The sequence below is a fragment of the Vespa mandarinia genome, chromosome 25, assembly GCF_050613455.1.
Source record: "Vespa mandarinia isolate Hongniang chromosome 25, ASM5061345v1, whole genome shotgun sequence".
Taxonomy (NCBI): Eukaryota; Metazoa; Arthropoda; class Insecta; order Hymenoptera; family Vespidae; genus Vespa; species Vespa mandarinia.
In genome coordinates, this window is record NC_140834.1 from 1,702,596 (window position 1) to 1,717,957 (window position 15,362).

General features: G+C 26.6%; 4 protein-coding genes and 2 long non-coding RNA genes across 10 annotated transcripts in view; 5 read left to right on the top strand and 1 right to left on the bottom strand.

Moving 5' to 3' along the window:
• Nucleotides 1-15,362, bottom strand: part of LOC118446683 (uncharacterized) — a 136,920-nt gene that overhangs the window by 79,050 nt on the left and 42,508 nt on the right. For all 3 annotated transcript variants that reach the window (XR_014983610.1, XR_014983612.1, XR_014983611.1), the window contains exon 5: nucleotides 4,496-4,611. This is a non-coding gene — a long non-coding RNA (uncharacterized LOC118446683). The remainder of the gene's footprint in view (nucleotides 1-4,495; nucleotides 4,612-15,362) is intronic.
• On the top strand, nucleotides 1,142-3,481 carry LOC118446651 (uncharacterized). The gene is made up of 9 exons (XM_085664212.1): nucleotides 1,142-1,398; nucleotides 1,536-1,655; nucleotides 1,758-1,875; nucleotides 1,962-2,220; nucleotides 2,317-2,442; nucleotides 2,545-2,620; nucleotides 2,723-2,868; nucleotides 3,136-3,268; nucleotides 3,346-3,481. Exons 1-9 carry the CDS (start codon nucleotides 1,243-1,245, stop codon nucleotides 3,394-3,396), a joined length of 1,185 nt encoding a protein of 394 aa, XP_085520338.1. The 5' UTR covers nucleotides 1,142-1,242; the 3' UTR covers nucleotides 3,397-3,481.
• Nucleotides 5,504-8,062, top strand: LOC118446652 (uncharacterized). The gene is made up of 9 exons (XM_085664077.1): nucleotides 5,504-5,659; nucleotides 5,797-5,916; nucleotides 6,033-6,150; nucleotides 6,232-6,490; nucleotides 6,586-6,708; nucleotides 6,811-6,901; nucleotides 7,000-7,145; nucleotides 7,378-7,510; nucleotides 7,982-8,062. The coding sequence occupies exons 1-9, from the start codon at nucleotides 5,504-5,506 to the stop codon at nucleotides 8,060-8,062; spliced, it is 1,227 nt and encodes a 408-aa protein (XP_085520203.1).
• LOC146872183 (uncharacterized) lies at nucleotides 7,040-10,380 on the top strand. The gene is made up of 8 exons (XM_085664078.1): nucleotides 7,040-7,145; nucleotides 7,378-7,510; nucleotides 8,685-8,865; nucleotides 8,992-9,280; nucleotides 9,417-9,536; nucleotides 9,651-9,768; nucleotides 9,849-10,107; nucleotides 10,197-10,380. The coding sequence occupies exons 4-8, from the start codon at nucleotides 9,125-9,127 to the stop codon at nucleotides 10,378-10,380; spliced, it is 837 nt and encodes a 278-aa protein (XP_085520204.1). The 5' UTR covers nucleotides 7,040-7,145; nucleotides 7,378-7,510; nucleotides 8,685-8,865; nucleotides 8,992-9,124.
• On the top strand, nucleotides 10,399-11,344 carry LOC146872184 (uncharacterized). Of its 2 annotated transcripts, XR_014983618.1 has the most exons (4): nucleotides 10,399-10,515; nucleotides 10,625-10,770; nucleotides 11,012-11,144; nucleotides 11,222-11,344. It is a non-coding gene; the product is annotated as an uncharacterized LOC146872184 (long non-coding RNA). The 2 variants fall into 2 exon arrangements; XR_014983619.1 differs by lacking the exons at nucleotides 10,399-10,515; nucleotides 11,222-11,344 and having other exon boundaries at nucleotides 10,693-10,852; nucleotides 11,012-11,218.
• On the top strand, nucleotides 12,646-15,073 carry LOC146872185 (uncharacterized). 2 transcript variants are annotated; one of them, XM_085664262.1, is made up of 6 exons: nucleotides 12,646-12,943; nucleotides 13,080-13,199; nucleotides 13,314-13,431; nucleotides 13,517-13,680; nucleotides 14,730-14,862; nucleotides 14,940-15,073. In XM_085664262.1, exons 1-5 carry the CDS (start codon nucleotides 12,788-12,790, stop codon nucleotides 14,847-14,849), a joined length of 678 nt encoding a protein of 225 aa, XP_085520388.1. In that variant the 5' UTR covers nucleotides 12,646-12,787; the 3' UTR covers nucleotides 14,850-14,862; nucleotides 14,940-15,073. The 2 variants fall into 2 exon arrangements, with proteins under 2 accessions (XP_085520388.1, XP_085520389.1); XM_085664263.1 differs by lacking the exon at nucleotides 13,080-13,199.

Below are 15,362 nucleotides of genomic sequence, written 5' to 3' on the forward strand. Positions count from 1 at the left end.
GATAAAATGAAAAGTAATGCTGGTATGGTGTAAGTGTCTCACCATGTACATTTGTTTGCACGAACGTTCGAACGGATATTTTTCATCATTGAACGATCATTAATTATCACAATTATTAAAGTTCAAATGATGAAAATATAACGCTAATGTTTTTCTTAAGTACTAACTCGTAAAGATAAGTACTAAATCTTTAATTGTAGAAAAAATACTTCGCATGTTCGATATATTAGTATTTCGAACTAATTAGTTTAATAAATTAATTTCTTTTCTGTTCTTTCTTTTTTTTTTTCCTTGAAGAATAACGGATATCTGAGACCTCTAAATGAAGAAAATATTTTCAAATGATTAATTCTAAACTGAAAGAAAAATGATTGTAGTAAATAATAGAAGAATTCAAACGGAGCATAATAATAACAATTATATTAATAATAATAATAATAATAATAATAATAATAATAATAATAATAATAATAATAATAATAATAATAATAATAATAATAATAAATAAGAAAATACTTTCCGAATATGTAGATTGAATATTACTGTCATTATAAAAAGTATATAAAATAAAAATATGATTATTTATATTTATATCAATTCTGTTTTCAAAAAAATTCTCAAAATTGAATTATACGAATTATTCTCCTGAATATATTATCGATTTAACAGAAAATAATATTAATCTGGTACAAATGACTCACCCTGTACATTCGTATTTTTGAACAAACGACAACTAATTTAGATAGATAATAACACTTAACAAATATTTCTTATCCACTTGTTAACATGCAAATGGAAGCTAACTATGTCGTTAACGTGTTAAATACTTAAGCTTTACTTCGATTAAGAAAGCTATAGGTCTGTCAAGGTCGACGGACAGAAGGGAACTGCGTACGAATGAGGCGGTCCGAAGGGGTGGATTTGCAACGCGCATGCTCCTGCAGGAGAAGGGTTAGTGTACTTTGTAATGCAAAGAAGGGGTAAGTAAATGACATAATTGTTAGGGAGAAAAACATATGTCAAAAATTGTATAGTATCGATCGGCTAAAAAAGAAAGCTATATGAACTGCGAAATCAATTTACGGGAATATGCTTTTTTTTATTTCAAGCAAATTTCTTGGCTTTGAATCGAATTGAATTATTAAGTGAATACTGGAAAAGGGATGATTAGAATAATTAATAAAGGTACGCCTGCGTGGGGTTGAAGACAATCTATGTAGGAAAGCAGCAACAAACGGCAATATGTTTTCGAAGGAGGAAGATTACTTCGACAATGAGTATTACACGATAAATCTTCAATTTTTTCGTTTAATTGGATTACGCCAAAAGACGTCATTTAAGAACATAATTCACATTTGTTTTATTAATTTCATATTAGCTTTTGCATTATTCGAACAGGTAATCATAGTTAAATTTATTTATGTACAATTCATTCATGCACATTTTTGAATATAATGAGTAATTAAGAGAATGGATTCAATACTTTGACATATAATTATATAAGTTAAAATGTTACTTTTCATTTCTTCTTTTAGATGAATTTTCTCTTCTTCTCTGAAAAAAAATTAATATTGATCGCCAAATTACTAGAAACGACCATCCCTATATTAAGCTACGGATCTTGTTATTGCAATCTATTGTTGAATGATAGAGTTGTCCGTTCTACATGAAAACAAATTTTTTCTCTTATTTTTTTTTTTTTTACTCTAAATTACTCTAAATGACATTAATTTAACATAACTATGTAATAATTTCAGATGAAAAAAATTCTTTTTCGTATCAAGTCCGATTGGGATGACCTAGCAGACAAACCAGAACTAGTGATACTGAAGAAATATGCTGAAATTAGTAGACTTTGTACAATAGCAATGGCAAGTAAGTGAATACACCATATGCAGAGTAAAAAAATGGTTTATAAAAATTTATTAATTAATTTTCATTAATGTTCTTTTCCCTTACAGTCTCCTTTTATCTTTATATTATATTTTTCATATTTCCATCATTGTTAAGTGTGTTTCGTTATGTCAGTGGTTCTATAAATGAAACGGAATTAATATTACCAGTTCGTGTTGACTCTATCATGAACAACCGAATGCTTTACTACATCTGGCTTATAATCGAATATGTAATTATATTAAACGCGGGCAATGTAGGGATTGCTAATTATTCCATGTTTATAGTAGTTATCCAGCATGCTTGTGCACTTCTTACTATCGTCCAGTAAGCAAATCAATTGCTACGATATACGCATACTGCACGAGAAAAATTATTTTCACTATTACTGTTCTTTGGAGATAATTTTTTTATTTATTCTAGATGGAGGACAATTGAAAGATTTGTAAACAATCAACAAAGTTTTAACTATCTGAATAATAAAACTATAAAAATCGATGAAAGAGAACGGATGATCCATATCATAAAATTCTATAATAACGCGATTGAGTTTGTATCTTATTTTATGAGTCGGACGTGTTCATTATTTGTAGAGTTTGGAACATGCTAAATACTAATATTATATTATTTCTCTTTTTAATATCATTCAAGATTTATTGATTTATTGAAATCGTTTTACGAACCAGTTCATTTGCTCGAAGAATTCTATGGATTTATATTTATTTTGGTAGATTATTTTTACGTAAATATTATATCTGTCTACAAAAGAAAATTTTTAATTTTGAAATTTACAACTCTTATCGAGAAAAGCCGTGAAATTTGTTTTTAGTTATTTCAGATAATTTCTTTAACTCTTAATATGACCGAAGGATTGACAAAGTTCTTATATATTTTTGGATCTCTTTCTCTGATATATGCTTACTTTTATCTGGCGCAAAATTTAATAAACCACAACGTCAACGTATTTACAATATTGTATGTCTTTCTATTGGCCAATGATGATCCAATTAATTTCATGCGGTTTCCACCTCATATTGAATATATATATATATATATATATATATATATATATATATGTATATATAATTAGAAAAATGTTACAGAATATAAATGTAAGCTCAAAAAAATTTGAGCTTTATCATATTTGTCGAAATCGCAAGAACTTAACATCTAATTAGAAATTATTTTCTATTTATCGAATATATAAACAAGTGTTATATGAGCGATATTAATTTCTTCCAGCTGTCAAATTCCATTTTATTCGTTATCTTTGAAGACGCAAAATTTGTTACTCGTTTTGATAATGAGAAGCATGAGGCCATGCAATTTATCGGTGAAGGGTGCTATTGTTGTATCCAATGACTTTTTTGCAACGGTAAAATATTTTCTTATTATATATAACCACTATATAACAATAATATGCAATATACTAATCGTAATCTTTTTTACTAGTTCATGAGTAAGTCATTCTCTTTTGCTATGGTATTGTATACCTTGCAATAATTTAAATAATGAAAAATATAATATGATCATGTGCGGTTATGTTTAATGTCATTGATTCACCATTTAATTGTCATTTCTTTTTTCTGCTATATTTTTTTTCATTTTATCAATTATTACTTATACAAATAAATGCAAGCTTTGCATAGAGATATTGTACTCATTAATGTCTGGTTAATACCTCTTTGATTAAATAAATTTTATTTAATTCTCGTACGATAACATTCATTTTTGGATAATTAAATATTCCCTTGAAATATTTATAATTACTATTTTGTAATATCACGTATGATAATTATTAATATGATAATTATAATGTAATTTCCTGTTTATTTTGTTGGTCACTTAAACTCTTCAAACAACTTATGTTTCATATGATTAATAAAAAACATTTTAAAATTTCAAATGATTCACCCAGTAGATTAGTTCGAACGATACGAAAAATTGTACAGACGTGTACTTATATTAAACGATTTTTTTTTTTTATCACTATTTGTTAAAATGAAAATATTTTATATATATGTATATGTATATAGTTACAGTTGAAAAAAAAATATATCTGATGATAAATTTGTAATCCAATATTTTCATCGAGATAATTTTTTCAAATTTTTCAATCATTTTTCGTGATTACACCGTAAAGGTTGCTTTTTAAAAAATTTATTTTCCATTTAATTTTATAACGAACTAAGGAATGTGTTAATTACATAGAAAAAAAACGATGTTGTAATTTTTATTTTTAATATGTAATTATACGGAATAAAACACGAGAAAAAATGTCAGGAAATCTTTTTTGAAAAAAAAAAGGAAGAAAACGAAAAAGGGTATCGATGTTCTTGAAGCCTCGTTAAAAAAAAAAAAAAATAAATAAATAAAAAGAAATGAAAAGAATATAAAAGAGAAGAAATGTTTTCGAAAAAGAAAAAATTCTTTCAAATTATCATACTGGGGTACATATCTATGCCACTTGAAATAATGTAATTATTGCACGAATATTTGTTAAACATGAAATTAATAAAAATTAACACTTGTCTTTTTTATATGATAGAAAATGGAATAAATAGTTTTGAGAAAGTTATTAACATTAAAAGAAAGTACTTACTTTACATGGATTCAAATTAGTCTAGATACCATGCCACGTCCTTGACATTCGAGAGACGAGAGTAAACTTAGGTAGAAAGAGACGATGAATAGGGTTGTGTCCGTGATGCGCATGACCTTGAAATAAAATGAATAAAATTATTTACAATTCCCATAAATAAAGTGAATGAGGGTGTTAACAGAGTGAATTAAAACAGCGAAGAGATGCAGGTGTTTTAATGGTCTTTGGATAAAAAGAGAAGGATGCTGGTAAATATTAAAAAAAAAAAAAAAATAATAATGGACAGGTAATAATTGAAATTACACGTGTCCTTTTAAAATAAGATATGAAAAATTCTTGAGAACAAAAAACTTCTGATCACTTATGATACATCTACTCTGGAATAATGTAACTGAAATTATAAAAAATTATTTTCTTGAGAATATATTCGATAAAATAAAAAGTAATGCTGGTATGGTATAAGTGAGTCACCCTGTACATTCATATTTATGAACAAACGATGACTAATTTAGATAGATATTAACACTTAACAAATATTTCATATCCATTTGTTAATATGCAAATGATAGCACTATGGCGTTAACGTGTTAAGTACTTAAGCTTTACTTCGATGAAGAAAGCTATAGGTCTGTAAAAATCGAGGGACGGAAGTGAACTGCGTGCGATTGAGACAGTCCGAAGGGGTGGGTTCGCAACGCGCATGCTCCTGCGGGAGAAGGGTTAGAATACTTTGTAATGCAAAGAAGGGGTAAGTAAATGACATAATTGCCAGTAAAAAAAACATATGTTAAATTGTATAATATCGATCGACTAAAAAAGAAAGCTATATGAACTGCGAAATCACTTTACGGGAATATGCTATTTTTTATTTCAAGCAAATTTCTTGGCTTTGAATCGAATTGAATTATTAAGTGAATACTGGAAAAGGGATGATTAGAATAATTAATAAAAGTACGCCTGCGTGGGGTTGAAGACAATCTATGTAGGAAAGCAGCAACAGACGGCAATATGATTTCGAAGGAGGAAGATTACTTCGACAATGAATATTACAAGATAAATCTTCAATTTTTTCGTTTAATTGGATTATGCCAAAAGACGTCATCTAAGAACATAATTCACATTTGTTTTATTAATTTCATATTAGCTTTTGCATTATTCGAACAGGTAATCATAGTTAAATTTATTTATGTACAATTCATTCATGCACATTTTTGAATATAATGAATAATTAAGAGAATGGATTCAATACTTTGATATATAATTATATAAGTTAAAATGTTACTTTTCATTTCTTCTTTTAGATGAATTTTCTCTTCATCTCTGAAAAAAAATTAATATTGATCGCCAAATTACTAGAAACGACCATGCCTATATTATGCTACATATCTTGTTATTGCAATCTACTGTTGAATGATAGAGTTGTCCGTTCTACATGAGAACAAATTTTTCCTCTTATTTTTTTTTTTCTTTTACTCTAAATTACATATGTTCCTATCGTTATAATAATTAATTTAACATAACTCTGTAAAAATTTCAGATGAAAAAAATTCTTTTTCGTATCAAGTCTGATTGGGATGACCTAGCAAACAAACCAGAACTAGTGATACTGAAGAAATATGCTGAAATTAGTAGACTTTGTACATTGACAATCGCAAGTAAGTGAATAGACCATTTGGTGAGTAACAAAATAGTTTATAAAAATTTATTGATTATCATTTTTGCTTTTTCCCATACAGTCTCCTTTTATCTTTATATTGTATTTTTGATATTTCCATCATTGTTAAGTGTGTGTCGTTATGTCAGTGGTTCTATAAATGAAACGGAATTAATATTACCAGTTCGTGTTGACTCTATCATGAACAACCGGATGCTTTACTACATCTGGCTTATAATCGAATATATAATAATATTAAACGTGGGGAATGTAGGGATTGCTAACTATTCCATGTTTATAGTAGTTATCCAGCATGCTTGTGCACTTCTCACTATCGTCCGGTAAGCAAATAAATTGCTACGATATACGCATATTGTACGAGAAAAATAATTTTCACTATTACTGTTTTTTGGAGTTCATTATTTATTTATTTTAGATGGAGAACAATTGAAAGATTTGTAAACAATCAACAAAATTTCAATTCGAGTAATAAAAGTGAATTAATCGAAGGAAGAGAAGAGATAATCCATATTATAAAATTCTATAATAAGGCGATCGAGTTTGTATCTTATTTTATGAGACGTACGTGTTTATTATTTATAGAGTTTACAACTTGCCAAATACTAATATTATATTATTTCTCTTTTTAATATCATTCAAGATTTATTGATTTATTCAAATCGTTTTACGAAGCAATTCATTTGCTCGAAGAATTCTTTGGATTTATAATTATTTTGGTAGATTATTTTTACGTAAGTATTATATCTAATTATACATATGTACAAAAAAATAATTTTTAATTTTGAAATATACAACTCTTATCGAGAAAAGTCGTGAAAATTGTTTTTAGTTGTTTCAGATAATTTCTTTAACTTTTAATTTGACCGAAGGATTAACAAAATTCTTTTTTATTGTTGGAACTCTTCTTATAATGTATGCTTACTTTTATCTGGCACAAAATTTAATAAATCACAACGTCAACGTATTTACAATATTGTATGTATTTCTATTGGCCAAAGGTGATTTAATAATTTCATGCGGTTTCCACTTCATATTGAATATATATATATATAATTAAATAAATATTACAGAATAAAAACTAAAGCTGAACAAATTAGAGCTTTTTCATTTTTGTTGAAATCGCACGAACTTAAAAACTAATCAGAAACTATTTCCTATTAACCAAATATATAAATCTGTGTTATATGAGGGATATTAATTTTTCCAGCTGTCAAATTCCATTTTATTCGTTATCTTTGAAGACGCAAAATTTGTTACTCGTTTTGATAATGAGAAGCATGAGGCCATGCAATTTATCGCTGATGGGTGCTATTGCTGTATCCAATGATCTTTTTGCAACGGTAAAATATTTTCTTATTATATATAACCGCTATATAACAGTAAAACGCAATATACTAATCGTAATCTTTTTTACTAGTTCATGAGTAAGTCATTCTCCTTTGCTATGGTATTGTATAGCTTGCAATAATTTAGATAATGAAGAATATAATATGATCGTTTGTTCTTATGTTTAATGTCATTGATCCACCATTTAATTGTCATTTCTTTTATCAGCAAAATTCTTTTTTCTTCTTATGAATTATTACTTGTACAAATAAACGCAAGTTTTGATTGATTTGTGCAGAAATATTGTACTCATTAACGTCTGCTTAATACTTCTTTGGTTAAATAAATTTTATTTAATTCCCGTACGATAACATTCATTTTTGGATAATTAAATATTCCCTTGAAATATTTATAATTACTATTTTGTAATATCACGTATGAAAATGTCAATTATAATATAATTTCATGTTTATTATGTTGATCAGTTAATCCCTTCAAACAGCTTATGTTTCATTAGATTTATAAATAACACTTTAAAATTTCAAATAATTCACGCGGTAGATTAGTTTGTACGAACGATACGAAAAATTGTTCAGACGTGTATAGATATTAAACGATTATTTCTTTTATATTACTACTTGTTAAAATGCAAAATATTTATATATATATATATATGTATATATGTATGTATGTATATATGTATATATGTATATAATTACAGTTGAAAAGAAAAAATATCTGATGATAAATTTGTAATCCAACATTTTCATCGAACATCTTTTTCTAATTCTTGTTAATAATAATAATATTAATAATAATAATGATAATAATAATAATAATAATAATAATAATAATAATAATAATAATAATAATAATAATAATAATAATAATAATAAGTAAAGATATAATTTCCGAATATGAAGAATTAACATTACTGTTATTCTACAAACATATGAAATAACAAACTGATTATATGTATTAATATCAATTGTTTTTAAAAAATTCTTAAAATTGAAATAATATGAATTATTGTCCTGAATACATTAACAATTTAACAGAAAATAATATTAATCTAGTACAAATGACTCACCCTATAAATTAGTATTTATGAACAAACGAAGGCTAATTTAGATAGATATTAACACTTAACAAGTATTTCTTATCCACTTGTTAACATGCAAATTGTAGCTAACTATGCCGTTAACGTGTTAAGTACTAAAGCTTTACTTCGATGAAGAAAGCTATAGGTCTGTCAAGGTCGAAGGACAGAAGTGAACTGCGAGAGAATGAGGCGGTCCGTAGGGGTGGGTTCGCAACGCGCATGCTCCTGCGGAAGAAGGGTTAGAGTACTTTGTAATGCAAGGAAGGGGTAAGTAAATGACATAATTGCTAAGAAGAAAAACATATGTCAAATTGTATAGTATCGATCGGCTAAAAAAGAAAGCTATATGAACTGCGAAATCATTTTACGGGAATATGTTTTTTTTATTTCAAGAAAATTTCTCGGCGTTGAATCGAATTGTATTATTAAGTGTTCACTTGAAAAGGGATGATTAGAATAGTAAATGATGATACGCTTGCGTGGGGTGGAAGACAATAGACGTTAGACGACCTCAACAGTCGGCAACATGCTTCCGGAGGAGGAAGATTATATCGACAATGAGTATTACACGATGAATCTTCAATTTTTTCGTCTAATTGGATTATGCCAAAAGACGTCATCTAAGAAAATAATTCATATTTGTTTTATTAATGTCATGCTAGGTTTTGGAATATTCGAACAGGTAATCATAGTTGAATTAATTTATATACATTTCATTCTTGCAATTTTTGAATATAATGAATAATTCAGAGAATGGGTTCAATATTTTGACATATAATTATATAAGTATAAATATTATTTTTCGTTTCTTCTTTTAGATTCATTCTCTCTACATCTCTGAAAAAAAATTAATATTGATCGCCAAATTACTAGAAACGACCATGCCTATATTATGCTACGCATGTTGTTATTGCAATCTATTGTTGAATGATAGAGTTGTCCGTAATACATGAAAACAAATTTTTCCTCTTATTTTTTTTTCTTTTACTGTAAATGACATATGTTCTTGTCGTTATAATAATTAATTTAACGTAACTCCGTAAAAATTTCAGATGAAAAAAATTCTTGATCGTATCAAGTCCGATTGGAATGACCTGGCAAACAAACCAGAACTAGTGATACTGAAAACATATGCTGAAATTAGCAGACTTTGTACATTAACAATTGCAAGTAAGTGAATAGACTATACGCGGAGAATCAAAATGAGTTATAAAAATTAATTGATTAATTTTCATTTTACACCCATACAGTCTCCTTTTATCTTTATATTGTATTTTTGATATATCCATCATTGTTAAGTGTGTATCGGTATGTTTCTGGTGATATAAATGAAACGGAATTAATATTACCAATTCGTGTTGACTCTATCATGAACAACCGAATGCTTTACTACATCGGGCTTACAATCGAATATGTAATTATTTTAATCGCGTGCACGATAGGAATTGCAAACTATTCCATGTTTATAGTAATTATCCAGCATGCTTGTGCACTTCTTAGCATCGTCCAGTAAGTAAATCAATTGCAACGATATACTCATATTGTACAAGAAAAATTATTTTCAGTATTTTTTGGAGATTATTATTTATTTATTTTAGATGGAGAGTAATTGAAAGATTTGTAAAGAACCAACAAAATTTCTATTATTCGAGTAATAAAAATGAATTAATCGAAGAAAGAGAGAAGATAATCCATATCATAAAATTCTATAATAACGCGATCGAGTTTGTACCTTATTTTATGAGACGTACATGTTTATTATTTATAGAGTTTACAACTTGACAAATACTAATATTCTATTATTTTTCTTTTTAATATGATTCAAGATTTATTAATTTATTGAAATCATTTTACGAAACAATTCATTTGCTCGAAGAATTCTTTGCATTTATATGTGTTCTGTTAGATTATTTTTACGTAAGTATTATATATAATTATATTATTAAATATATATATATATATATAAAAAATTGAATTTTGGAATTAAACAAATCTTATCGAGAAAAGCCATGAAATTTGTTTTTAGTTCTTTCAGATAATATCTTTCACTCTTAATATGACCGAAGGATTAACAAAGCTCTTTTATATTTTTGGATCGCTTTTTATAATATATGCTTACTTTTATCTGGCACAAAATTTAATAAATCATAACGTCAAAGTATTTACAGTATTGTACGTGTTTCTATGTGGCCAATGATGATCCAATTAATTTCATGCGGTTTCCACCTCATATTGGATATATACATATATATATGTAATTAAATAAGTATTACAAAATAAAAACTAAAGCTGAAAAAATTTGAGCTTTTTCATATTAGTCGAAATTACATGGAATTAACATCTAATTAGAAGTTATTTTCTATTTATCGAATATATGAACAAGTATTATATGAGCGATATTAATTTCTTCCAGCTGTCAAATTCCATTCTATTCGTTATCTTTGAAGACGCAAAATTTGTTACTCGTTTTGATAATGAGAAGCATGAGGCCATGCAATTTATCGCTGATGGGTGCTATCGCTGTATCCAATGATCTTTTTGCAACGGTAAAATATTTTCTTATTATATATAACCGCTATATAACAGTAAAACGCAATATACTAATCGTAATCTTTTTTACTAGTTCATGAGTAAGTCATTCTCCTTTGCTATGGTATTGTATAGCTTGCAATAATTTAGATAATGAAGAATATAATATGATCGTTTGTTGTTATGTTTAATGTCATTGATCCACCATTTAATTGTCATTTCTTTTATCAGCAAAATTCTTTTTTCTTCTTATGAATTATTACTTGTACAAATAAACGCAAGTTTTGATTGTTTTGTGCAGAAATATTGTACTCATTAACGTCTGCTTAATACTTCTTTGGTTAAATAAATTTTATTTAATTCCCGTACGATAACATTCATTTTTAGATAATTAAATATTCCCTTGAAATATTTATAATTACTATTTTGTAATATCACGTATAAAAATGTCAATTATAATATAATTTCATGTTTATTATGTTGATCAGTTAATCCCTTCAAACAGCTTATGTTTCATTAGATTTATAAATAACACTTTAAAATTTCAAATAATTCACGCAGTAGATTAGTTTGTACGAACGATACGAAAAATTGTTCAGACGTGTATAGATATTGAACGATTATTTCTTTTATATTACTACTTGTTAAAATGCAAAATATTTATATATATATATATATGTATATATGTATGTATGTATATATGTATATATGTATATAATTACAGTTGAAAAGAAAAAATATCTGATGATAAATTTGTAATCCAATATTTGCATCGAACATCTTTTTCTAATTCCTATTAATAATAATAATAATAATAATAATAATAATAATAATAATAAAAATAATAATAATAATAATAATAATAATAATAATAATAATAATAATAATAATAATAATAATAATAATAATAATAATAATAATAATAATAAATAAAGATATAATTTCCGAATATGAAGAATAAACATTACTGTTATTCTACAAACATATGAAATAACAAACTGATTATATATGTTAATATCAATTGCTTTTAAAAAATTCTCAAAATTGAAATAATATGAATTATTGTACTGAATACATTATCAATTTAACAGAAAATAATATTAATCTGGTACAAATGACTCACCCTATAAATTCGTATTTATGAACAAACGAAGGCTAATTTAGATAGATATTAACACTTAACAAGTATTTCTTATCCACTTGTTAACATGCAAATGAAACCACTATGGTATAAATCCGTTAAGTACTTAAGCTTTACTTCGATGAAGAAAGCTATAGGTCTGTCAAGGTCGAAGGACAGAAGTGAACTGCGAGAGAATGAGGCAGTCCGAAAGGGTGGGTTCGCAACGCGCATGCTCCTGCGGGAGAAGGGTTAGTGTACTTTGTAATGCAAAGAAGGGGTAAGTAAATGACATAATTGCTAAGAAGAAAAACATATGTCAAATTGTATAGTATCGATCGGCTAAAAAAGAAAGCTATATGAACTGCGAAATCATTTTACGGGGATATGCTACTTTTTATTTCAAGAAAATTTCACGGCGTTGAATCGAATTGAATTATTAAGTGTTCACTTCAAAAGGGATGATTAGAATAGTAAATGATGATACGCTTGCGTGGGGTGGAAGGCAATAGACGTTAGACGACCTCAACAGTCGGCAACATGCTTCCGGAGGAGGAAGATTATATCGACAATAAGTATTACACTATGAATCTTCAATTTTTTCGATTAATTGGATTATGCCAAAAGACGTCATCTAAGAACATAATTCGTATTTGTTTTATTAATGTCATGCTAGCTGTTGGAATATGCGAACAGGTAATCATAGTTGAATTAATTTATATACATTTCATTCTTGCAATTTTTGAATATATTGAATAATTCAGAGAATGGATTCAATACTTTGATATATAATTATATAAGTATAAGTATTATTTTTCGTTTCTTCTTTTAGATTCATTCTCTCTTCATCTCTGAAAAAAAATTAATATTGATCGCCAAATTACTAGAAACGACCATACCTATATTATGCTACGCATGTTGTTATTGCAATCTATTGTTGAATGATAGAGTTGTCCGTAATACATGAAAACAAATTTTTCCTCTTATTTTTTTTTCTTTTACTGTAAATGATATATGTTCTTGTCGTTATAATAATTAATTTAACATAACTTCGTAAAAATTACAGATGAAAAAAATTCTTTTTCGTATCAAGTCCGATTGGGATGACATGGCAAACAAACCAGAACTAGTGATACTGAAGAAATATGCTGACATTAGTAGACTTTGTACATTGACAATCGCAAGTAAGTGAATAGACCATATGGTGAGTAGCAAATTGGTTTATAAAAATTTATTTATTAATTTTCATTTTTGATTTTTCCCTTACAGTCACCTTTTATTTTTATATTGTATTTTTAATATTTCCATCATTGTTAAGTGTGTTCCGTTACGTCATTGGATCTATAAGTGAAACGGAATTAATATTACCAGTTCCTGTAGACTACTTCATGAAAAACCAAATGTTTTACTACATCGGGCTTACAATCGAATATGTAATTATATTAATCGCGGGCACGGTAGGAATTGCTAGCTATTCTATGTTTATAGTAGTTATCCAGCATGCTTGTGCACTTCTTAGCATTGTCCAGTAAGTAAATCAATTGCAACGATATACGCATACTGCACGAGAAAAATTATTTTCACTATTACTGTTATTTGGAGTTTATTATTTATTTATTTTAGATGGAGAGTAATTGAAAGATTTGTAAAGAACCAACAAAATTTCTATTATTCGAGTAATAAAAGTGAATTAATCGAAGAAAGAGAGAAGATAATCCATATCATAAAATTCTATAATAACGCGATCGAGTTTGTACCTTATTTTATGAGACATACATGTTTATTATTTATAGAGTTTACAACTTGACAAATTCTAATATTCTATTATTTTTCTTTTTAATATCATTCAAGATTTATTAATTTATTGAAATCGTTTTACGAATCAATTCATTTGCTCGAAGAATTCTTTGCATTTATATGTGTTCTGATAGATTATTTTTACGTAAGTATTATATATAATTATATTATTAAATATATATATATATATATATATATATATGTATATATATAATTGAATTTGGAATTAACAACTCTTATCGAGAAAAGCCATGAAATTTGTTTTTAGTTCTTTCAGATAATATCTTTCACTCTTATAATAACCGAAGGATTAACAAAGCTCTTATATATTTTTGCATGTCTTTTTGTAATATATGCTTACTTTTATTTGGCACAAAATTTAATAAATCATAACGTCAAAGTATTCACAGTATTGTACGTGTTTCTATTTGGCCAATGATGATCCAATTAATTTCATGCGGTTTCCAACTCATATTGAATATATATATATATATATATATATATATATATATATATATATGTATATATAATTAAATAAATATTACAAAATAAAAATTAAAGCTGAAAAAATTTGAGCTTTTTCATATTAGTCGAAATCGCACGAACTTAAGATCTAATCAGAAATTATTTTCTATTAACCGAATATATAAATGTGTGTTATATGAGGGATATTAATTTCTTCCAGCTGTCAAATTCCATTTTATTCGTTATCTCTGAAGACGCAAAATTTGTTACTCTTTTTGATAATGAGAAGCATGAGGCCGTGCAGTTTATCGGTGAAGGGTGCTATTGTTGTATCCCATGAAATGTTTGCAACGGTATAATGTTTTCTTATTATATACAACCGCAATATAACAATAAAACTCAATATACTAATCGTAATCTTCCTTACTAGATAATGCGGAACTCATTTTCTTTCGCTATGATATTGTATAGCTTGCAATAATTTAGATAATGAAGAATATAATATGATCATTTGCGGTTATGTTTAATGTCATTGATTCATCATTTAATTGCCATTTCTTTTTTCTGCTATATTTTTTTTCTTTTTATCAATTATTACTTATACAAATAAATGCAACCTTTGCATATATTGTACTCATTAATGTCTACTTAATACCTCTTTGGTTAAATAAATTTTATTTAAATCCCGTACGATAACATTCATTTTTGGATTATTAAATATTCCCTTGAATTATTTATAATTACTATTTTGTAATATCACGTATAAAAATGTCAATTATAATATAATTTCATGTTTATTATGTTGATCAGTTAATTTCTTCAAACAGCTTATGTTTCATAAGATTAATAAATA

What these genes read in the sequence shown, in the direction of transcription:
- LOC118446652 (XM_085664077.1), top strand. Translation starts at nt 5,504, where the DNA reads ATGATTTCGAAGGAGGAAGATTACTTCGACAATGAATATTACAAGATA. An exon ending in TTGTACATTGACAATCGCAA is followed by an intron (nt 6,151 to 6,231) that starts GTAAGTGAATAG and finishes TTTCCCATACAG; the next exon opens with TCTCCTTTTATCTTTATATT. An exon ending in CCAATGATCTTTTTGCAACG is followed by an intron (nt 7,511 to 7,981) that starts GTAAAATATTTT and finishes TATGTTGATCAG; the next exon opens with TTAATCCCTTCAAACAGCTT.
- LOC146872185 (XM_085664262.1), top strand. Translation starts at nt 12,788, where the DNA reads ATGCTTCCGGAGGAGGAAGATTATATCGACAATAAGTATTACACTATG. An exon ending in TATTGTTGAATGATAGAGTT is followed by an intron (nt 13,200 to 13,313) that starts GTCCGTAATACA and finishes TAAAAATTACAG; the next exon opens with ATGAAAAAAATTCTTTTTCG. An exon ending in TTGTACATTGACAATCGCAA is followed by an intron (nt 13,432 to 13,516) that starts GTAAGTGAATAG and finishes TTTCCCTTACAG; the next exon opens with TCACCTTTTATTTTTATATT.
- LOC146872183 (XM_085664078.1), top strand. Translation starts at nt 9,125, where the DNA reads ATGCTTCCGGAGGAGGAAGATTATATCGACAATGAGTATTACACGATG. An exon ending in GTTTTGGAATATTCGAACAG is followed by an intron (nt 9,281 to 9,416) that starts GTAATCATAGTT and finishes TTCTTCTTTTAG; the next exon opens with ATTCATTCTCTCTACATCTC. An exon ending in TATTGTTGAATGATAGAGTT is followed by an intron (nt 9,537 to 9,650) that starts GTCCGTAATACA and finishes TAAAAATTTCAG; the next exon opens with ATGAAAAAAATTCTTGATCG.
- LOC118446651 (XM_085664212.1), top strand. Translation starts at nt 1,243, where the DNA reads ATGTTTTCGAAGGAGGAAGATTACTTCGACAATGAGTATTACACGATA. An exon ending in TTGTACAATAGCAATGGCAA is followed by an intron (nt 1,876 to 1,961) that starts GTAAGTGAATAC and finishes TTTCCCTTACAG; the next exon opens with TCTCCTTTTATCTTTATATT. An exon ending in TTCTATAATAACGCGATTGA is followed by an intron (nt 2,443 to 2,544) that starts GTTTGTATCTTA and finishes ATATCATTCAAG; the next exon opens with ATTTATTGATTTATTGAAAT.